Source organism: Symsagittifera roscoffensis, chromosome 10, assembly GCF_963678635.1.
Source record: "Symsagittifera roscoffensis chromosome 10, txSymRosc1.1, whole genome shotgun sequence".
Taxonomy (NCBI): domain Eukaryota; kingdom Metazoa; phylum Xenacoelomorpha; order Acoela; family Convolutidae; genus Symsagittifera; species Symsagittifera roscoffensis.
The window spans coordinates 1,685,806-1,708,992 of record NC_087071.1 but is presented as its reverse complement, the minus strand read 5'-3'; the positions used below and the strand labels follow the sequence as shown (position 1 = coordinate 1,708,992).

General features: G+C 33.7%; 1 protein-coding gene across 3 annotated transcripts; it reads right to left on the bottom strand.

Moving 5' to 3' along the window:
* Positions 1-5,066: 5,066 nt before the first annotated feature.
* LOC134855306 (uncharacterized) lies at positions 5,067-19,721 on the bottom strand. Of its 3 annotated transcripts, none has more exons than XM_063871794.1 (6): positions 19,536-19,721; positions 15,371-15,603; positions 13,591-13,987; positions 9,077-9,462; positions 6,550-6,779; positions 5,067-5,692 (listed from the first exon to the last, which is right to left on the bottom strand). In XM_063871794.1, exons 2-6 carry the CDS (start codon positions 15,566-15,568, stop codon positions 5,284-5,286), a joined length of 1,620 nt encoding a protein of 539 aa, XP_063727864.1. In that variant the 5' UTR covers positions 15,569-15,603; positions 19,536-19,721; the 3' UTR covers positions 5,067-5,283. The 3 variants fall into 3 exon arrangements, with proteins under 3 accessions (XP_063727864.1, XP_063727865.1, XP_063727866.1); XM_063871795.1 differs by lacking the exon at positions 19,536-19,721 and adding an exon at positions 16,075-16,112; XM_063871796.1 differs by having other exon boundaries at positions 5,618-5,702.
* Positions 19,722-23,187: the final 3,466 nt, after the last annotated feature.

Genomic DNA, 23,187 nt, shown 5'->3' with positions numbered 1-23,187 from the left:
ATATCAAATTTTAATTTTTTAATTTTCATTTTATTTTATTGCATTTAATTTTTTCATGTTATTACTGCTCCATAGACCTTAAAAGACAGTCGGGACCTGTATATCCTAGTTGCTTTCTCGCGGGACCATTCTATCATAGTAGTGCCTTGATATTTTCAAACTTTTAAAATAAAAAATATTCGGTACAAGGTTGTTAGACGAGACAATAGTGCCGGAGATGGAAACCAATTTTTGTAGAGGTGAAATTTGAATCTACCCAATTTCAAAGCTTAATAACTTTTCTGCTAATTTCCCTCTACTTTTCAACTAAGGTTAGATACGGATCGTTTGTTTTCAAGGGAAAGACCTACACATACGAGCATTTCAGCTCATAACGGAAAACGGTACAAGTAAACACTTCAAAAACGCAAGTAAACAAATGAGAACCAAGGTTTTTGAAGATTTGAAGAACTAACCATTTTCATCGGGACTCGGCTTAATTTTAGAGACCCAACTATCATCCTTACACCCGAAAAACTGCTGATGTGACTCAGATTAAAAACTACGTAAAAAAATTCCCAAATTGACACAATTTAAATCTATATGTTACAAATCCAATGGTGATCTCCCACACAATACTTAATATACTAAAGCCTCATTACTCTTATAATTATTATTATGATTTTTGTTCCGACTTTCGATACGAAATTAACGGAATATTTGTGCTCGGGTGGGTTTTTTTTTCTTCAGACAAATTTCGGCTTTATAACTAGCCATTTTTGACAGGAATTTTTTTATACTATTCAAAAGTCATTGTTGTCCTGAGCATAAATTTGAAAAAGATATTTTACCTGTGATCAATTTTCGTAAAGTTATGGGGGTTTAAAGTTTGGCATTTTGGCCAATTTGGGACAATTAACGCGCGAAATATTTCGCGCTATTAACGGGTAAGCGGAGATTTAATCCGTCTTAGAAATCGTTCCAAATTGGTTGGAAGAAGCTTATTTGCCATAATTGATGTGTTGCTAGAAGCGAAATTCATTACTTTGTACTTTATATGGCGTGTGGGGGGATGATTTTCACAAAATATCTCAATTTTTTAAACAAAATTTTGTTCATTTTATTTTCTTTTTTTTTTATATTTAGTTTTTTCATGTTATTACCGCTTCATAGACCTTAAAAGGCAATCGGAACATTCAGGGCTTCGACCTGATACGAGCAGTCTTGTTATGTTTTTGGTCATTTTCAGGTCAAAGTTGTCGATCAAATTCAAGCAGCAGAGGAAGAGCACGACGGTATCTCAATTGGGCCCAGTCACTTCGGACTAGATGCAGACCCTGATAATGACCTTGACCCTTACTATGACATGGACATAGATGTGGACGCGATCAGTTTCGGAGGCTGCTCCCCCAGGGGGTCCAGGGTGGACGAGAGGGGAGTGAAACACGAGACTGATTCACAGAAGATGACCATAACTCAGTGAGTTCAAATTATTCAGATCATTTTGATAAGGTGAACTTGGCACCCTTGCATTATTATACCTGATTGCATGGCTAATGCAATCATCTCAGTTCCCTCATTTCTTGAATTAAAGCTCGTATTAAAAACCTGTTTTTAATGCCATGGTCAATTAAAACCGAATCATTTGCTGAAAGAATTAGTGAAAAAGTTGTCATAAAAAATTGAGTTAGTATCGCTATTATTTTAACCAATCAAAGTCTAGAAAGTAAATTTCTCTTTTCTTCAATGCACACTTCCGAAATAGGGCAAAAAAAACTTCAAATTATTTTATTAAGGTCATCAAGGGAGACTTAACTTTGCTGATTAATCGAGTCTCTAATTAAGCTTAGTCTAATTCGAGTCTTAGAAAGTTTCCTCGTGTTTCACTCAAGTTTAAAATGACCGATTTGGGGGCATAATTAAATTGAGATGAAATTAGGTCTTGAAGATTTAATTGAATCGGAAAAATCTAATTTCATTTTGATGAGATCCAATTGCATGGAAGAAGAACGATTTCTTTGATTACATGCTCATTTAAGCGGAAATAATAGAAGAAAAAAAAACTAATTTATTTGGATGCTGAGGCTTGCAACAATCGCAGATACGGGACGACTTAACAAACTCATGGTAGCTCACACAATTAACAAAAAAAAACTAAATTTTGTCCTTAAAAGGTCAATTAAAGTGCTCAATAGTCTATTTTTTCCTGGTTTTGCGCATCAAGATCTTTGCAGCATCTAATGGAACAAAAAATGCAAATCGCACATTAAACGCAAATCATCTATTACCTTTAATTTGAAATTTGGTTAGTTTGAAAAATTAGTTTTTTTTAGAAAGGACAGCTCGGCCGACTCAGTGGACAAAAACCACCTGACGATCTCGATGAGACGGAGTGGTCCTTCATTTCGACCAATCAGAACAGAGAAAGCGAAACTAGCCAATCAGGCGGCGAAACGACAAGCTAGGATAAAAACCTTCCAGAACCAAAAACACAAAATAACATTTTCGTTGTTTCTAGTCTGTTTGTGTTTCATAGTTATAATAATTCCGCAAACTAGCATCCAACTTATAAACTATTTCACTTCAATTCCCGTCGATCTAATTCTCAATATATACAGCATTACTGAAGTCGTTTATCTTATGAATTTTGTAATCAACCCTATAATATTTACATACAATAATGGATACCTTATGGGAAAATTTCAAAATGTGCTTGCTGTATTCAAAATCACCCAAAAATAAATTATTCTAAAAATCAGCTGCAAAATTTTGCTACGAAATTAGCTTGAATCGTAAGGTTTATTAACCCAAATAATTTCAATGAAATTGTCACTAGGATTGAATTCTATCATTTTGTTCTTAATACGGTGTGGGGGATATTTTTACAAAAAGTCTCAAATTTCAATTAAAATTTTTCTGATTTTATTGCGTTTAATGATTTCATGTAACTACTGCTCCATAGATTTTAAAAGACAGTGGAACATTCGGCAGATACGAGCAGTCTTGTTGTTCTGACTTTCGCAACGAAAGTAACGGAAAATTTGTGCTCGGGTGGGTATTTTTCTTTCGATAAATTTCGACTTTTTAAATAGCCATTTTTGACGGATTTTTTTTATATCATTCAAAAGGTATTGTTCTTTTGAGCTTAAATTTGAGAAGATATTTCACCTGTGATCATCTTTCGTATTGTTATGGGGGTAGCGTAGATTGCGATTTCGGCCAATTTGGGACAATTAACGCTCGATATATTTCACGCTATTAACGCGTACGCGGAGATTTCATCTGTCACAGAAATGGTTACTAGGGGCGAAATTTATCACTGTTTACTTTAGATGGCGTGTGGGGGGATGATTTTCACTAAAGAAACTCAAATAAAAAAAAATATTTTCCATTCAATTTTATACTTCTAATTTTTTCTTGTTATCAGTGCTCAAAAGACCTTGAAAGGCAGTCGTATTATTCAGGGCTTCGCCTTGATGCGAGCTGTCTTGTTCCATTAATAATTAAGGCAAGCAATTTGACTTTTCAGTACGTCCCCAGACGCAAAATATGGGAGAGTAAAATTAAGAAATAGCCTGAACATCAATTCGAAGTTTCATTTTCGGAACATGTCCTTAGACCACCTGTATATTTACGATGTTACTATAACTTTTTAACATGCATGTTAGGCTCGTTCTGGGTCCCGTTAATGTAACGATTCAAAAACTTAATTACCAGTACTGTATTTTTATTTTCAAACCCAACCAAGTGGTGTGTTTAGTGGAACATCAATACACTCTCATAGTTCGTTCAAAGTTCAAATTCATGACATTTGTCCCAAATTTCGCTATACATGTATGGCTTTACCCTGATAGGAGCAATTCTGTTGTACATATGTCAGTTTTAGCCTATATTTGAGACTGAATCTAGATCTACCCCTTTGTTTCGATCTAACCCCTAAAAGATGTCGGAAGAAACGAGGCGTAGGATTTGTTTGTTTTCACCCAAGTATAGTGTTCTCAAAAAACCTGAAGGGCTCAATTGTGGTATCTTATTAAAGCACTTTCAACAGTTGTTCGTGATGAGCTGAACGGGTCTAGGACAACAAGCCGACGGGACTTCAAGCCGAAGGGAATTCAAGCCGAAATTAAAACTTTACAAGCACCCCAAAACGCTTTTTTATCATCTGCAAAATGTCGCTTTTCTAAAATTTTGGCAAGTTAATGCATAATAAGCGTTATTCATGACAATGCACCACTTCTGATTCGCATGCGTAAATAACATCAGCCGGTTTTTGAAATGCATAAATTATAACCATGAAAAAAGCCTTCAACCATGTTTTACTTTTCAACTTTCCGGAACATCATTTGGAGGCTTAAATTATATGCAAACGCCAATAACTAGTGAAGAAAGATCATGAAATTCAAAAATTCTTCAAAAAAGTTTTCAAATTTTTCATATTTCACGACTTCATAAGGAATTATTCGGCTTGAAGTCCCTAATTTTACAATTCGGCTTGAAGTCCCGTCGGCTTGATGTCCGGCACCCGAGCTGAACAGCTCGTATGTTTGTCTTTTCCTTCTTGGATAAATGGTCTTAACTACACTTAATATTTTTCAGCCTATCAGATTTGTTTCAGGAAATTTGGACTGGACCGCCTGATGCAAACTGGAGCTTTTATTTCAACTTCCGAAAGTCTCATTCTACAATTATGTAAAGACGCAAAGCATCCTGCTTTCCGATCGCTTCAGAAGTTGATTTTGAACCCGACTTTGGACACTGCACTGTTGAGTAACATTGAAGACATGAGAGTCATTAAAGAATGAAATATCTAGATTCTTCTAGAATATTCCCAAATGCCTTAAGATGTTTTATCCTGAAATTTGTACTGGTATTGATGGGGATCATTAATTTTTTTAATGAGTTTAATGTGCCTTTAATTTAATAGTATTCCAGAATTTTGATTTTGACACAAGATGCCGGGGCTATTTTGATGTTTTGTTGTATTTTTCTAGTATTTTCATGCTATTTCTTTTATTGGAAAGATTTAGAAGATTTAAAGAAACATTAATTTAAAATCTAGAAGTAATATTTGTTTTGAAGGGATTTGCAGTAAGTTTTACAATAACCGCTCAGAAAATTATACAAAAATTTTAAAGTCACCAAGTTTATCACACACGAAAAGTACTCAAATAGTTTACAACTGAAACGCTTTAAGTTTACAACTAAAATGCGTTACGATTTCATTGAAATTATTTGGGTTAATAAACCTTACGATTTAAGCTAATTTCGTAGCAAAATTTTGCAGCTGATTTTTAGTATAATTTATTTTTGGGTGATTTTGAATACAGCAAGCACATTTTGAAATTTTCCCATAAGGTATCCATTATTGTATGTAAATATTATAGGGTTGATTACAAAATTCATAAGATAAACGACTTCAGTAATGCTGTATATATTCAGAATTAGATCGACGGGAATTGAAGTGAAATAGTTAATAAGTTGGATGCTAGTTTGCGGAATTATTATAACTATGAAACACAAACAGACTAGAAACAACGAAAATGTTATTTTGTGTTTTTGGTTCTGGAAGGTTTTTTTCCTAGCTTGTCGTTTGGCCGCCTGATTGGCTAGTTTCGCTTTCTCTGTTCTGATTGGTCGAAATGAAGGACCACTCCGTCTCATCGAGATTGTCAGGTGGTTTTTGTCCCCTGAGTCGGCCGAGCTGTCCTTTCTAAAAAAAACTAATTTTTCAAACTAACCAAATTTCAAATTAAAAGTAATAGATGATTTGCGTTTAATGTGCGATTTGCAATTTTGTTCCAATAGATGCTGTAAAAACTTTTAAATCTTGATGTGCAAAACCAGGAAAAAAAGAAAACTTGAGCACTTTAATTGACCTTTTAAGGACAAAATTTATTTTTTTGTTAGTATTGTGAGCTACCATGAGTTTGATAATTCGTCCCGTATCTGCGATTGTTGCAAGCCTCAGCATCCAAATAAATTAGTTTTTTCTTCATTTATTTCCGCTTAAATGAGCATGTAATCAAAGAAATCTTTCTTCTTCCATGCAATTGGATCTCATCAAAATGAAATTAGATTTTTCCGATTCAATTAAATCTTCAAGACCTTATTTCATCTCAATTTAATTATGCCCCCAAATCGGTCATTTTAAACTTGAGTGAAACACGAGGAAACTTTCTAAGACTCGAATTAGACTAAGCTTAATTAGAGACTCGATTAATCAGCAAAGTTAAATCTCCCTTGCTGACCTTAATAAAATAATTTGAAGGTTTTTTTGCCCTAATTCGGAAGTCTGCAATAAAGAAAAGAAAAATTAACTTGCTTGACTCTGATTGGTTAAAATAATAGCGATACTAACTCAATTTTTTATGACAACTTTGTCAATAATTTTTTCAGCAAATGATTCGATTTTAATTGACCATGGCATTAAAAAACAGGTTTTTTAATACGAGCTCTAATTGAAGAAATGAGGGAACTGAGATGATTGCATTAGCCATGCATTCAGGTATAATAATGCTAGGGTGCCAAGTTCACCGTATCAAAATGATCTGAATAATTTGAACTCACTGAGTTATGGTCATCTTCTGTGAATCAGTCTCGTGTTTCACTCCCCTCTCGTCCACCCTGGACCCCCTGGGGGAGCAGCCTCCGAAACTGATCGCGTCCACATCTATGTCCATGTCATAGTCAGGGTCAAGGTCATTATCAGGGTCTGCATCTAGTCCGAAGTGACTGGGCCCAATTGAGATGCCGTCGTGCTCTTCCTCTGCTGCTTGAATTTGATCGACAACTTTGACCTGAAAATGACCAAAAACATAACAAGACTGCTCGTATCAGGGCGAAGCCCTGAATGTTCCGATTGCCTTTTAAGGTCTATGAAGCGGTAATAACATGAAAAAACTAAATATAAAAAAAAAGAAAATAAAATGAACAAAATTTTGTTAAAAAAATTGAGATATTTTGTGAAAATCATCCCCCCACACGCCATATAAAGTACAAAGTAATAAATTTCGCTTCTAGCAACACATCAATTATGGCAAATAAGCTTCTTCCAACCAATTTGGAACGATTTCTAAGACAGATTAAATCTCCGCTTACCCGTTAATAGCGCGAAATATTTCTCGCGTTAATTGTCCCAAATTGGCCAAAATGACAATCTTTAAACCCCCATAACTTTACGAAAAATGATCACAGGTAAAATATCTTTTTCAAATTTAAGCTCAGGACAACAATGACTTTTGAATAGTATAAAAAAATTCCGTCAAAAATGGCTAGTTATAAAGCCGAAATTTGTCTGAAGAAAAAAAAACCCACCCGAGCACAAATATTCCGTTAATTTCGTATCGAAAGTCGGAACAATAATCATAATAATAATTATAAGAGTAATGACGCCTTAGTATATTAAGTATTGTGTGGGAGATCACCATTGGATTTGTAACATATAGATTTAAATTGTGTCAATTTGGGAATTTTTTTACGTAGTTTTTAATCTGAGTCACATCAGCAGTTTTTCGGGTGTAAGGATGATAGTTGGGTCTCTAAAATTAAGCCGTGTCCCGATGAAAATGGTTAGTTCTTGAAATCTTCAAAAACCTTGGTTCTCATTTGCTTACTTGCGTTTTTGAAGTTGTCAAAAAAGTTACGTGACCCATTTTTTTTACATTTGCTTTTTCCTGAGACCTAACTAACATACTTGTACCGTTTTCCGTTATGAGCTGAAATGCTCGTATGTGTAGGTATTTCCCCTTGAAAACAAACGATCCGTATCTAACCTTAGTTGAAAAGTAGAGGGAAATTAGCTGGAAAGTTATTAAGCTTTGAAATTGGGTAGATTCAAATTTCACCTCTACAAAAATTGGTTTCCATCTCCGGCACTATTGTCTCGTCTAACAACCTTGTACCGAATATTTTTTATTTTAAAAGTTTTAAAATATCAAGGCACTACTATGATAGAATGGTCCCGCGAGAAAGCAACTAGGATATACAGGTCCCGCATGTTTTTCGCATGTAATAATTTGAAATCTAATTTGTGTATAAATTATTCATATCAAAATTCTCGCGAAATATTTTGAGTCAGATACTTCTCAGATTAAAATTTAAGGTGTCCGTATTGTTTATATCAAGAAATTTGTTGGCCTCAAGTTTTTGTTTACGATTTAACAAACAGGCCCCAATTTAACAAAGTTTTTTTTTCGATTTGAAAAACGGGGTTACCTTATTGACAGGCCCCGGGTTTTCGCTAAGTAATAAACAAACGTTTTAGTTCACTAAATGGTTCCTTAAAAACCATCGAAATAGTTGAATAAAAGCTAATTCAAACTACCGTTTTTTCAAAAATAACAGCAAAAAATCAATCATTTTGAACGAATTTTTGTTTAAAAATGTAGAGAGTCTGAGAGATAATCCAGTTATTTCATCCAAGTATTACGTTGTAACACTCACCACATTTTCATTTTTGTAGTTTAAAGCATCTTATCAACTCCCTGCCATATGATCACGGCCTTGATGAAGATGTCAATGTTGGCGTATGATTTTGTAAAAAACTGTCGGTTTTCTGGTAATTTTCAACAGAAATATTTAATTTTAAGCGCGTCTCTCTGATTAGTGCATTTTCTCCATTTTCTCAGAAATGGTTTGTCAACAACGAAAGCTAGTTATTACTAAATTCGGGGCCTGCTTATTGATCGTCCAAATTCAATTTTGGGGACTTATTTTGAGTTTTTACCTTAGAATGGCGAGGGGAGATCCTAAGAAATAACGAAACAAGAATTGTTTGAATATATACTGCGAAATTTTTGTGAATGACAAACTCATAATTATTCAAGAAATTGAGATAGCTCTAGGCGTCATATTCTTAAGGGACTTGGTTATTTTCAAGCGACCATTGTATCATAGTAGTACCACATATCAATAAAGATTCGTTAGCTACTAAATATCGACCAACTCAATGCATAAAATGCCGTGAATTGTACCATTAATGATTAAAAAAATTTTCCTTTGTTGAAATTTTGTTTGCTAGACAAGCGATCTCTTTATAAATCATTTAAATATTTCGATATTTCTTTTGACTATTAGTGTTTTTATGTAAGCTTACCTTCTGTCTAACGTAATCTGGCGACATTGCGTAATCAGTTGGTCTTGCGCAATCCTTGAGCGTTGCATAATTAGTCAATGTTGCGTCATAGTGTATTTCTATCGGATAGCAGCTTTCAGTCGGATGCTCAGCCCCATTAGTTATCGGACACAGCGTAATTCTTATGTCATGCGTTTCTTCACATTTTCTCGAAATCAGTAAAGGTTCAGTGCTGGTTTTCATTGCAAGGTGACATTTGTTGTGCTCAGTGTGGTTGCCTTTTTGAGTTTTCCCTTTTGAGTTTTCCTTGCGGTTGCAGCTGACGTGTTTTCGGTAGAAGTGGACAGGTTTCAGCATCGGAGCCCAAAATGGCTGTGAGAATTGATCGGAAATGGCGGAGTAGACCCCTAAAATGGGGTAATTTGCTTCAATTTTACAATCAGAGTCTTGTTTTAAGCAGAGCGGCGGAAGCTCTGGCTACTCCTCGCCTTTTAATTGAAAGTTCCTTACTTGGCATAAATAGAAAATAAGCAAAAAATCCATAAAAAAACTAAAATTCATGTAATTCTCAATCAAAGACAACATCGGTTCTCTGAAAAGAGCTGAACAACTCTTAATTTTTTTTTAAATTTGGGGTATTTAATTTTTTCATCTCTCTCTCGGTGTATTCAGATGGCGCCTCCGAAGCCTCAGAAACAATATACAATTCCGATTTTCGTTGGTGCTTAATTTGATTTTTTTTCTTCAGTTTATGAACTAAAAAACATTGTGTGTCACTCTTCTTCTTCGATAAGCATTTTCCGATAATTTTAAGTTGCCGAATTTTTTTATCCTTTATTTTTTTCCTGGAGTTTTTTGTCGATTGTCTTACTATGATCAAATAAATTTACTGGGAAATATGCTTGATTATTTATAAATAAACTTTTCTTTTAATCTTTTTTTTCTCACAATCTTTGATTCTTACCGTATTCTGATTAAATACTTCGCACTAATGGAACTAATTGACTACTAGTTTTGTCTGACGTATTTTTGTGTCACGGAAAGTCATTAGAAAAACCAATGTTTTGACCATTAATTGGGTAAAAACTTAAAAAGTTTGCTTAAACTATTTTTCCGCACAAATTGCGGAACCATTAAAAAATTGCAGATAGTGTTAAGTCAAATGTTATTTTAAAAAAGAATTGTGATTCAATCGTTGTAAAATCGTTTCTGGAAATTTTGATTGCAACAATTAAAGCAATCTATTAGGGCATCAGCTCTTAATAGTGTTGAAAAAACTGGTTCCCAATGCGTTTCTGAGTAAAAGTAAAAAAAATCGTAAATTCTATAAACGAATCTGAAAAATTTGAAAAAAAGAAACATTTTTTTTTGAAACTGGAAAAATATCGTTGGATTTTAGAAATTTATTTCTTTTTTTTTGCTCAAGGTTAGTGGCCGGAAATTTTTGAGCTTCTTGCGCAGAAACCGGCAATTCTTTTTAAGATCGTTTTTGTAAGTTTTTGCTTTTTCTTGTTAAGTTTTAGTGTTTAGTGTTTTTCATTTACGATGTTAGCTTTTAATCTATCTATTATATATTTAAATGCGGGCTTCACTATCTCGCCATGTTTAAGCTTTTTCAACGTATTATTTTTGCATGTTTAAGCTATATCGTATATTGCAATGGTTAAGAATTTTTTTTCGATTTTCCAATTTGATTTTAGTGGTTTTTTTTATCGAGCCTAAATTAAACAGCCCAATATCGAGTTAGGGGTATCGAATTTGGCCTCCAATTTTTTGAATGGCCGAATCATTTTAGTTAACGAGATAAGACAAGATTTTTGAGATTTTTTTCAAAAGTTTCAGAAATTTCAAATAACAAATAAATTTACAAAACTTGAAGTTCCCAACTCTGTAGTTGGGTGCTGTCAGATTACTCTAAGGAGTTATAAATCTTGCCTCTAAATATGACTGTTCAAATCCTTGTAGTTTTCGAGATATGACGTTTTTTGTGATTTTTTCAAAAAAATTTCAGAGAACTTATATTAATTTTTTTTCGTAAAATCTGAAATTACCAACCCTGTACTTGGGACCTGTCAGAGTAATCTCAAAGATTGTAAATCTTGCCTCCAAATATGACTACTCAATTCTTTGTAGTTTGCGAGATGTGACGTTTTTTGTGATTTTTTCGAAATTTTCAGAAAACTTAAATTATGATTAGTTTTTAAAAATCTGAAATTTGCAAACCTGTAGTTGGGTCTTGTCAGAGTACTCTCAACAATTGCGAATCTTGCCTCCAATTAAGACTGCTCAATTCTTTGTAGTTTGCGAGATAAGTTTTTTTTTGTGATTTTTTCAAAAATTTTCAGAAAACTAATTAGTTTAAATTAATTATTTTTCAATCAAAATTTGAAGTTTCCAACGCTATAGTTTGGTGTTGTCAGGGTACTCTAAAGAGTTGCAAATCTTGCCACATGCGACTGCTTAACGCGACTGCTCAAATGCTTTTAGTTTTCGAGATAAGACGTTTTTTGATTTTTTCAAAATTTCTCGAAGAACTTATCTACTAAGAAATTCAAAAAATTTGAAACTACTAACTTGATGAAGATACAACCTTTTTGTCAGCGTACACACAGGCATCTCAAATCTTGCCTCTTAATATGAATGCTCAAATGCTTTCAGTTTCCGAGATAGGACGTTTTTTTTTCAATTTTTTTTTCGGTTTAAAAAAATTCACAAAATTTTGGATTCCTAACCCTATAGTAGGGAGCTCTCAGGGACTCTCAGTGGTTGCAAATCTGGCCTCCATATTTCTCCAGAGGCCCATTAAGTTTTCGAGATTCGAGATGACGCTTTTAAAATGGGAATTAAAAAAATTAAAGGTTCGAAATTCAGTCAGTCAGAGTACACTAAAAGTTTGCAAATGTTGTTTCCAATATATGCGGTTTTTCATGAGCTGTCGAAAAATTTCGAAGCACCGAAGGTGCGTTAAACGCTAGTTGTATTGAAAAGCTTTAAGCCGACTGTGTTGGGATTTACATCAGACATTTACCATGATATTTTTGCGGCCAAATCGAAAAATTATGAAAATAGATAAAAGAGTAGCTCCTAACTACATGCCTGCTGGTGATTGTGAGACATTCAGCTGTTTCAGCTTTTAACAGTCTCATTTAAAAAATAGATAATTAGTTTTAAAAATTTTAAAGTTACAAAGTCTAGTGGAGTGGGGATCCAGCACTTCTGAAAGGTATTTAAGATTGAACTTTGTTTTAGGATGTGTGATTTTTTTCTTGCTATAAGCAAGTTTTTATCAAATCGAAACATCAAATTTTTTCTAACTTGTCTAACAGAATCCTTGAATCGTTCAAATATGTGCTTTCATTAATCTACAGACTCATTTTGAGTTTGTCGACATTTTAGTAGCCGTTCGAAAGTCGTTTTTTTTTTGCTGGTTGTGTTTTTACCAACTGCGATTTGATATATTTTCAGTATCTATTCTTTTGGCCTGAAAGGTTTCGTCTTAGATAATATCGGTTTAGTCGACTTATTTTGCGTTATTTGATGAGCTAAAAAAATTCTGTGAACGCATTTAGAAATAGTGTTCGTTCCGACCATTGAAAATGAAGAGGAACTTTGTATTTATTTGTTTTTTTCTTTGTTGTTTTCCACGCAAAATTAGGCGCCACATATATTCATCGGAATGGGTTAAGAGATATGTCATATTGAAGCTCTTTCACATTTTTTTAGAACGAAGTTATAAAAGTTTGTAAAAGTTCGTGTCGAGAAAAATCAGTTTGAATTTTTTTGATTTTAGTTTTAATTTCGAGCGAATAAAATGAGCGAGCGGGCAAGTTTATTTTGTTTTTCAATCAAAACCATTTATAACAATTAAGCAACGTTTTGTAGCGAGTGATTAATATTTTTAAAGCTCTTTTCAATCCTAATTCGATCGATATTACAAAATTTTCAAAAAATTGTCCGAGTGTCGAGAAAAACCGGTTTGGAATTTCAATTTCGAGCGAGTAAAGTAAGCGAGCAGCCTTATTATAGAAGGATAAGCCATGAAATATCAGTTTTGCTCCAGTTTCCAATTTTCTGTCGGCTAGTTAGCTATGCTAATTTTATTTGGTATTTCAAGTGACGGGAAGCTCCGCCCGCCTGTGTGTCTATAGATATGTTTTTTTTGTAACTACGAATAACTTGACCCGATGTAAAACGCACTTAAAATTTTCTATTCATAAATAATTGTTTTTCTTTCAGCTTAACCATTTATCGGTTTTCTTTTTATCTATTTTGAGTACATTTGTTAGTAATTTATCATTAAAGTGAAGTTGAAGCTTTTGGTCAAATAAGTGCTTCAAAGATCATGGGAAACTTTCAAGCAATACAACAAATTGGGTCGCGTTATTTTTAGGGAGTTTTAGTGAAGCGTTTAAAAAAAAACGTTTTATATTTAAAGTACTTTTATCTTTAATTTAGAGGGGTGGAGATTGTCTAGGAGATAGCACACTACCCCCTCCCCCATGCTATTGTTAAGTAGATCCGTGTCATAAACTTACCAAGGAGAACTGCACAGCACAAAAGGACGAGAAAGACGCGTGAAAAGAGCCAGTAGTCTTCATACCAAGGCCACATGCCCTTACACACCACAATCTCCCCCACACTGTGCAAAAAAGAGAGAAGGACAATAGTCGCGAGCAGGGCTCGAACCCTTGACTTGGAGAAAATGGTGTTGTAGTCGTGACAGTGTCGCACAGCTACGTAGCGGTTGATGCTGATTGAAATGATGAGGAAAAAAGAAGCGGTTGTTAGGAATGTGTAGAGGAAATATTGGAATATACACTGGCCGATTAGAGGGAGTTGGATTAGAAGTTTCACCATGGTAGATTTGATGAGGAATATAATTGCCATTATTGTATCGAGAAGAGCATTTGAAATTACCAGAAGCTCGCTCACCTGGAAAATAATCAGTTAGTCAACTCAGTTATTTGTTATTTCTCTACTATAATCGATCTTATTAACGAGATAACTACATCTTCATACATGATTGAAGTGCTTTTTTTAAAAAGTTTGCCAATTATAATTTGTTGACTGAAGTTGCATTTTCAATTCTTTATTTGCAAAAATTTGAACTAATTTTTTTCAAAAATTAAACGTAAATTCATGAAAAAAGAGCTGAAAAAATGCCCTGGTAATTGTAAGTTGAATATTGCTAGCTCAAAGTTAAGGGTCATTTTGGATTTTCTGTAGTTTCATCCCCTTTCTTGCCCACAGAATTAGTATGTGAATAAAGGAGTCCAACTTCGAGTTTTCACTCGGAACTTTCATCTTTGCCTACTTGAAGCTTTCGAACCGTCATTACTCTTAAAATTGATCTCAAGTTTATAATTTCTCAAATCTTTCAATAATTTTTTTTCTCAGAAAAGGCTCATTTTCTTTTGGCAGATCCTTTTCGTTATTTGACACACTGCTTTATTTGGGTCTTTTTGATTGACAATGCTCTTTTCCCTCTAAATCCAATTTTGGAAGGGAAACTTGATCAATTTTCAAATTTAAAAGTGGCTTGGTTTCCGTTTGTTTCAACCCCCCGAGAGCAAGGCAAAAAGACGATCTCTCTTTGTTTATTGGACTTAATTGAGTTATAGTAAAAATGGCGTTTAACCTTTTAGTCTTTTATCACAATCACCAGTGAACAAAAAAGGCAGTGATTTCTATCTTCTCGCTAGCTGCCTTTCGACCGGCTTGATAGTTTCGCCCACGATCGTTTGAAAAGATACAAGACCCATAATGGTACAAAGATATTTTTTGCTTTGATCACATAATCAGGCTTGTTCAAGACAAAAGAATCTGTTTGATAGCCTGAAGAGTCCATCGTTTGATTTACAAAATTTTATTTTCGAAGGCGTCTTAAGGGGTAGAAAGAATGGCCAGGCCAGAAAAGCGACAGGCTCCCAATGAAATATTTTCTGTTTGTTTTAAAATGTTCCACTGTTCAACTATCAGAATGCCAATTTTTTGGCGAAGATTTCAAAATATTTGTTTAACTGAGGATGGCTTGTATTATTGAGGATGGCTTGCATTATATGTGATGCAAGCTTCATAACATTGCATTGACCTTTGAAAAAGAATATTTGACGGTCATTTTATAAGATTGATACATATTGAAGCAAGTTTCATTAACAATTTGAAAAATATATATAATTAAGAACTAAAGACACATTTGTTTCTAAGTACCATGAACAGGGGATTCATAAATGGATCTTTCATTAGGTGTATTTTTCCTCGAATCGATTTTTATTGAAATTTCAAGAATATTGAAGAATTGTCGTCGGAACTTACGACTCGTTTTTTCTTCATAAGCAGCAGCACAAAAATGGTGAAGTTTTGAATAGCAGCCACTGTTCCGAGAATTGCTTTGAGGCTCGTGATCAAAATATCCACAGTTGATGATTCACGCACGCCCGGTGACGCCATTGGAGGTTGTTCTAGAATATTCGAGCTCACGCTGAGGTTGAAATTGATACCGTCTGATGACATTTTGCCGAAGTTTCAAACTTTCGTCTTCGAGGTAACTAGAAAGTCAAAATATATGTTATGCTCCGAAATGTAATTTTTCAGAGTAAATCGTTATTTTTGGCACATTTTTTTAAACAAAATGCCGCCTGCCTAGTAAGAGTGTTACAGTAAAGCTCAAAATTTGAGTGTTTTAGCAAAAATTTGATGCCGTTGGGTTGCTTGTTAAAATAATTATTTGAGGAAAAATTTTTCCTTCCTAAAAATGCAACCAAGATCACAGAAAAGCTTGTAATTGAAGCTTACTTATTAGCACCGATAACCAGCGAAGCTTAGATCACATGTATCTAATGAAATCAAGTCGAATGGCGTGGAATTTTTCAAACATCATTAGTAAGGTATAATCACTCTTGGGTCTACTTGGTCTTTTGGAAAACTTTTTTGTGCTATTTTCGTTCTTCAAAATAAGAGTTTATGGATGAATTACTTAGGCGAAAAGAACTAAATTAGTAATATGAACTGTGACGTACCGAACCAAATTAGTAAAATGAACGAAAAAAAAAATATATATATGTTTGACAAAAAGTAGTACAATTTGGTAAAACTTTTGAACTTTTCTGCCAAACAGAAAATATCAAAGAAGCAAAAGTTGTTATACCATTACAAAGATCAATATTTCTTAAAAAGTAGAAACAGATAAATCTGTGAACTTTTAATTGAAAGCAAAACGTAAATAAATGATTTAGTTAAAATGGTATGATCTTTAAAAATTTTAATCGCAAATTGGTTGTTATATAGTAGCTTTTTTGACGTCTCCCAAATTGGATCTCCAAGCTTTTTTCAAGTTTTTCCCTTTTATCTGAAGAAATTGTGAGGCTTGAATCTAAAAGACATTATTAAATTATTATACAACTAATTGTTATCGTTAATAATTCAGCATGAGTTCAAGGAAAACTATATCGTTGATTATTTGACATTCAATGAAAGTTTTTGGTTAAATACTCAAAGTTAAAATCAAATGGTTATTAATAGTTTGAGTTAGTATTTATTTTTAGAGCTTAATATTAGCTTGAATTTAAAAAACCAAACAAGTCTCCGGCTTCTAAAAAAGAACGATAAGAGAGATTAAAGGCATTAGTTAACCAGCCAACCGCCTTTATTATGTTTTCTTGATGTAGATATTACTTTTGATGTTTGATTTTGTTTTTTAAATACACTAAAACTAATTTCTTTTTGAAGTTTTCAGTATGATGTCTTTCTTGAAAAAATTGGATTTGTTTATTTTATGATATGTTATGTTTTGATTTAATGTATAATATATGATTCTTGTTTATTCCTCTTTTGCTGGCCTTTTTCACTGCAGGGCTTTAGTAGAGAGGGGTGGAAGGAGGATTTAGTGTCTTATATTATGCCGTAGCCGTTACCACCGTTAGGATGCGGATGACATTGCAAACCCTCCGACTAAGACCGAAGGGGGATTTGACCCTCTTCTACTTTTATGCCTACAAATAGTTAATCAAACCGCATCAATAACTAAACTAAAGCTTGTTTTTTTTTGTAATATGGCAGCACTTCTGATTTAGTCCAACCTGGTTGAAGATGTAGCTAGTTTTTTCATCTCATCGCACTAGGCACCTCAATTTTTTTCTGTGTTTGTTTAATCATTCAATCTGTGGATTAAGTCAAAATATCTACGCCTGATATTTTAAGTTTTTGCTGAGCGTAATTAGGAGCCTTAGTCATGATGAGTAGTTTTTGCGTTATTTAAAGGCTGGTTTGCTTTTTCTGATTTCGTTTTCGAAATGTATGTAGAATAACATTTTTCAATAGCTTAAATAATGAGATATATGATTTTCAATTTTGAGTTGTTACTTGGTAAGCACCAAATGTTTTACTGGTTGATCAAAATTACTCTTGATGCAATTGTCTCGAATTGGCTCAGTTTTGAAAAATTTTCTCCCATTTAGTTTTGGAAGTCGCCGCTCATTTGTCTGAAATTTCACGAAATAGGCAAAATAATTTATACACTTTGGGTTTTTTCATTGCTGAGCGCATAACGACTGGAAAGGAGTTAACTTGGAATGTCAATCAACTCCATACGACGTCTTTTTGGTACCTCGTTTAGCGCCGAAAAGACTACACCCGAATCCACTGTTCCTCTAAGCTTTCAGTAGCAGAAAAAAGCGCGTTAGGAATCCTGAAGTAAAATATTACACGGACCCATTTAAAATAGATCAACAAAAGCCGGCTAATGAGTGGCTAACGGAGAATGTGTCAGCTTCAATTATTTTTTGAAAAATCGATTGTGTTAATGTTATTTACTGATGTTTTTTGTTGTTTTCAAGGGCGTGGTGTGAGATGTGAGATATTTACAAGATAGTTAGATTCGGCTCTTTTTCCTTTTCACCCCAACTGCAAATTTTTGTAGCCTAAATTACTGTTCACATTTTCCGATTGTCAAAAAAATTGACATGCAGACTAATAGGGCCATGAAAAACATATTTCGTCTTCATTATCAAGCTTGTTAACTCACTCGGTAGACCATAAAATTGATGCTCGTGTGGGGTGGGCGGAAAAGGAAAAATAGCCTTAGATTCTATGTGTACCAAGTAAGCGAGACCGAATTTCGAAAACAATTAATTGAAACTTCAAAGCGCGTTCGGCCAAGCGGTAAAGAAGTCATTGGTTTCAAGAGCAAAAGGTCGAAGTTCAAATCTGAACCCAAGCGATAATTGTTTAGGTAGGTGTAAATGGTTTGAGTTTTTTTGTATTTGAGTTTCCTATAGAAAATTATGGTCTTTTTGCACAGTTGCGCGGCCCTATAAATTCAATCCTTCTTGTTCTAAAATTTAATGAAAATAATCCGGTTTTTATCTAGGTTGGCAATTTGGTGGACACTTTTTGGTCAATTTTGGAACAATTTTGTCTGGGAACCAAATGTCTTGGTCACTTTTTGAATTTCGGACAGTTTTGTCCGGGTCATGTCTTGGACACAATTGTCCAGACACGAGTTGTATATCTGCCTCGTCCGGGTTCAGAGGCAGGTCGGTTTTGGGTAGCTTGCTGATTGACATTTAACCGTAATTAACTGAAGTTACAAGTCAGCAAAAAATGACAAATTGCCGTATATTTCAGCAATTGAAATCAGATTCAATGACATAATATATGCAGAAAATTCGAAAGTCACGACCTTTTTGCTTCGGTTTTGCTTCGGTTAATTCGAGTGAGGAGAAGTTGTTTTATTAATGGTCATTTAGAGGGTGAAAATAGTTTTTGATGAGGTTTTGTTCTAGGGAGGGTAACAATTTGGAGTAGCTTTTGTTTGTAAATTTTTTGTAGCTTTAAATATCTAAATATCTTGTGACACTTTTTTCGACTCAATTGAAGTCTATCCACGCATTGTCTGACTAATTACCGCTTGTTTTCCAGTTCTAGTTTCATTCTGGGCTTTGCGTTGCTTGATTTTCTCACTGAAACTGAAAGTCGTACGAGACATGCATTGAAGTTTTTAGATGTAATTTTTTCGATTGCTTTGCGTCTATCCCCTAGCTTCACAATATTTTGTTAGTAGAACGCCGTTCAAAGGAAATATTATTTATTGTCTGGTTATGGGTGAAAAAAATAAAGTTATGGGAAAAGAAAAAGATAAAGTTCATGTTAGTGGTCGGAACATTAAATTGGAAACGTTAACCTTGAAGTCCACTGAGTTTTATGAGTCAGTTGGACAAAAGTTATTCCTGCGTCGATGAACAAATTTGTTCTCATTTTAAAATTTAAGAAAGCAGCTTTTTTCTTGCTAAATCCCATTCTCACAGAAATTATATTCCTCAAACAAGAGTCTGAATTTTTTTTTGCAATTTTTTTCTACTACCGAGTTTGAAAGTTAGGAAGAATTGACATGTTATATTTGGAAAGTATTTCAGTTAATACTTCAATTTTGATAAAAAAAAACAACCCATATTCCTCAAATAGATAATTTTATATAACTTACATTGCCTCTGATGGTTGAGTTGTTTCGAAGTTTTTGTGTCACTTATGTAAATGTTGTCCTGCAGTTGCTTAAGTCCAAAGTTATTATAGCTTCAAAGTTTGCTATAGGTAGTTGATTTCAAAAGGCGAACTGTCTGAAGTTAGCAAAAAAATGGTTTCTGTGCTAATTTTTAGTTCAATTTCGCTCTGCTGTTTTTATGTTCCACGTTTTTGATGTTTTTAATCTTCGTGATATGTGTAAATTTTCTATAATAAACAGGTAAATTTAATTGTTTTTGAATTGGTGTTGATGACTGTTGATAGCTGGTAAGAAAATGAATAATTTGTTCTTCGTCTCTCTAGCTTCATCGGTGGTAAATGAAAATTGAATGCGTAAAAAGAACCAATCATGAAGCTTAAATTTGCGGGAACATTTTTCTAATAATTTTTCCGTTGAATTATTCATTAAATCGCCACGCTCGGCAGATTGATCAAGAAATCCTTAATTGGTCAGCTTAGCGAAAGTGATTGATTTGTTATTTTCATCAACATAATTCTTTTCTGTTTAATCTTGAAAATATTATGAAAACTGGAAAATAATATTTTCGCAAATGTCTGTTTTGCAGTAGCCTTGCGCGAAAAAGTTATTTTGCTGAAATTGGAAAATCCGAAAAGAATTTTGGGCCAATATTTTTTTGTAATTGTGGGCAGAAATTGTGTTTCGTTTTTAGTTAATTCAAAAATATGCAATCAATTGAAGCGAATTTGAAATTTCATTAAAACATCTTTTCAAGACTATAGTGATAACTCAGTCTTATTTGTCTTTTTTAATTCTCTTCTCTGGTTAATCAAGAACTGAATGTACTTGCAGGTATATTCATAATCAGTTAGTTTTGTATTATAATTTAATGAGCAATATTTTAAAAGGTTTAATCGCCCGAAATAGTCAAATTTTCTGATTATGAAATTCTAATAAACGTGATTGAATTTTTTAGTTTTCAATAACTTGTACATATATCGAATATTTGAATCTTTATTTTCAGAATAAATTGAAAAAAAAAATCAAAATTGGGAGACGCTGATCTGCGTGTGTGGAAGCAGTGACCTTGCTTCAGTAGCAATTTTTTTAGTGTGATTTTTGACCTAATTTCCTCTATGGAACTATTTTACAACCTTGTAAATTCAATTCAGTAAATATTTTCCCTCGTCTTATTTCTTATTAGCGAGCATTTGGCTGTCGGAAGTTAATGACAGTTTGAAGTTAAATGAAGTTAAAAGTTAATTTTTGTCGCTTGGATCTAGCTCGTAATTGATACATCGGATGATCATTTATGACTGAAAAGAAGAACGTTAACTTTCAGCCGGCGAAAAAATTGGAGTTTCTTGCAATGCAATCGCAGATTAGTTTGAAATTTAAGTTTGAAATAATTCGATTCAGTGATGCGCAGATTTTAGAATTGCATTCTTTGTTAGGTGACATTTTTATAATGTAATGTTTATACCCGTATTGAAATAGTTTAATTGCGTTGCGACGAATTCTCGTTTTTTTTTTTTAAAAATGACTGAAGGTAGCTGAACTTGACAAATTTTCCCTCATCGCCTAGTTGCAATAAAATCTTCGGACTTTTCGCCGTCCTTATTTTGAAGTGTTGTCAACCAGTTCGCCTACGATGCGATGCGTCTAAAAAAGATGCAAAAAATTGTTATTTGATGTTTTTTCCTGAAGGTAAGAAATTTTTTATTTATCTGATTTTCAATTTAATTAGAGTCAAAAACCTTCGGGCTTTTAATAACCATCTAAAGTCAAGCAGACCTTTTTCGAGGTACCTTTTTCAACTTTAGTATGACCAATTGCTTCCAATTTTGGATCAATTCATTCGATACAACGGGCAGCATTTTGCAACACAGATGGGATCGATAAATGTCCCCTGATTCTTTCTGGTGCATCATTGATGAGTTTAATTTGCATATTTACCATTCACAGTGAGATTTAAATTCGTCTTCTTCGTTCACGAAATCATTTAGAAATAGACGGGGGATGGGATTGCATTTGAATGAGTTTTGATATTTTTATTGCGACTTCAAAAATAAGTGGCCAATTTTTTTCAACTCCTGAAACTGATTAATGCCCTGTGCTCAAAATGAACTTTTTTATGCGATCATTTTTCACCAAGTTACAGGGGTTTGAAAATCGATAGTTCAGCCATTTCAGGATTAATTAAGCGCACTCAAATCCAAATTTCTGCCAGGATATAGATTCAAAAAAGCATTGCCAAGTTTCGTCTTTTGGATGACTTGCTTGATATACTTAAGATTTTGGAATTACTTTGTCAGTAATTTGCTGTTTGAACGCCTGAAACACTTGCTCAAAGACTCGAGCCCTGACGAATATTTCTAAGCTATCTGAATTGACTTGATAGATTTCGAAGTTAGATAATGTATGTTCTAGATTCAAGTGTGAATTAAGAGAGAAACTTTATAGATAAATTGAGAATTAAAAACACAGTTGAACGGACTTGCTCTTCTAACTTAACCCCATGCCCAGTGAATGCCCAATGATGTCCATATAAAATAATAAAAAAAAAAGAAATTTATTTTAAACTTCTTCAAGAAACTTATAAACTTTAAGAAACTTATCAATTTTAATTTTTCCAACAATTATGTTTTTTTTTAATTTTTCTGCCATTTTTTGGTACTTTGTGCATATTTGGAAAAGAAGTGGAAAGAAATTGTTTCAGCGTATCTATTTGCAACAAAGTTCTATCAATTTTGTCGTGAAAACTTAAGTCTTGTTTGCTTTTTTGCGGAACTGTGAAAAGTTAATTTAATTTACATAACTAAATTGTGTACTTTGGCGTCGAATCGAATACCGCCCGAGCAATTTTCTTTTATATAAACTGCTCGATTTAAAATAAAATGTTTCATTTAAAATGAGTGGGTTGATAATTTCACATTTGATAATGTACATCACTTCACATGTCTGAAAAATGCGGTTTTATTTAATTGTACTGGCCAGTAGCGGATTTAGGGGGGGGGGGGGGGGGCGTACGCCCCTCCCCCTCAGGAAATCGACCCGCTGCCGACCCAAGGGAGGTATCCATTTTTGACTGACTGACCTTAAACTTTTCTAAAGGCGCCTTTGGCGCCAATATATACTAGTTTTGAAGGGGAGAGCGCGCCAAAAAAACGCAATTTTTCCTGTCAAAACTGTCAAAAAAGTGCCAAAAATATCTTTTTTTTTTAAAAAGTTTGCCTGCGGCACAGAAAATTTCGTCAAATTAGGGTCTTTATAGTGGTTTGGGAGAGGTCAGAAAATCAATTTGGTCGACCTTAATTGTTTTTTTTTGAAAATCCCACCCCTATTGAGAAGTTCCTAGATCCGCGCCTGGTACTGGCGTTTTGAATGAATTTTAGATTGAGCAGGTTCGTTTTTTTGCGATCGAGTGGAATTTTCCCAGACTAAATTTTAATTCCACCCTGGGGATGACTGAACTTAAGACATATTTGACACATGGAATTGATTTTAATGCTGTTGTTTTTGACTAATTGATATTTATAAATTCTAAGCAAAATGGCTGGCATTATTGATGTCGTAAAATGCTAAGTAGATCTGATGCAAAAATTGTAAGCTTAAAAAATGAATGAATCAAAATTGGTTTCGATATAAACCACTA

What these genes read in the sequence shown, in the direction of transcription:
- LOC134855306 (XM_063871794.1), bottom strand. Translation starts at nt 15,568, where the DNA reads ATGTCATCAGACGGTATCAATTTCAACCTCAGCGTGAGCTCGAATATT. An exon ending in TTATGAAGAAAAAACGAGTC is followed by an intron (nt 13,988 to 15,370) that starts GTAAGTTCCGAC and finishes ATTATTTTCCAG; the next exon opens with GTGAGCGAGCTTCTGGTAAT. An exon ending in GTGCTGTGCAGTTCTCCTTG is followed by an intron (nt 9,463 to 13,590) that starts GTAAGTTTATGA and finishes ACCCCATTTTAG; the next exon opens with GGGTCTACTCCGCCATTTCC.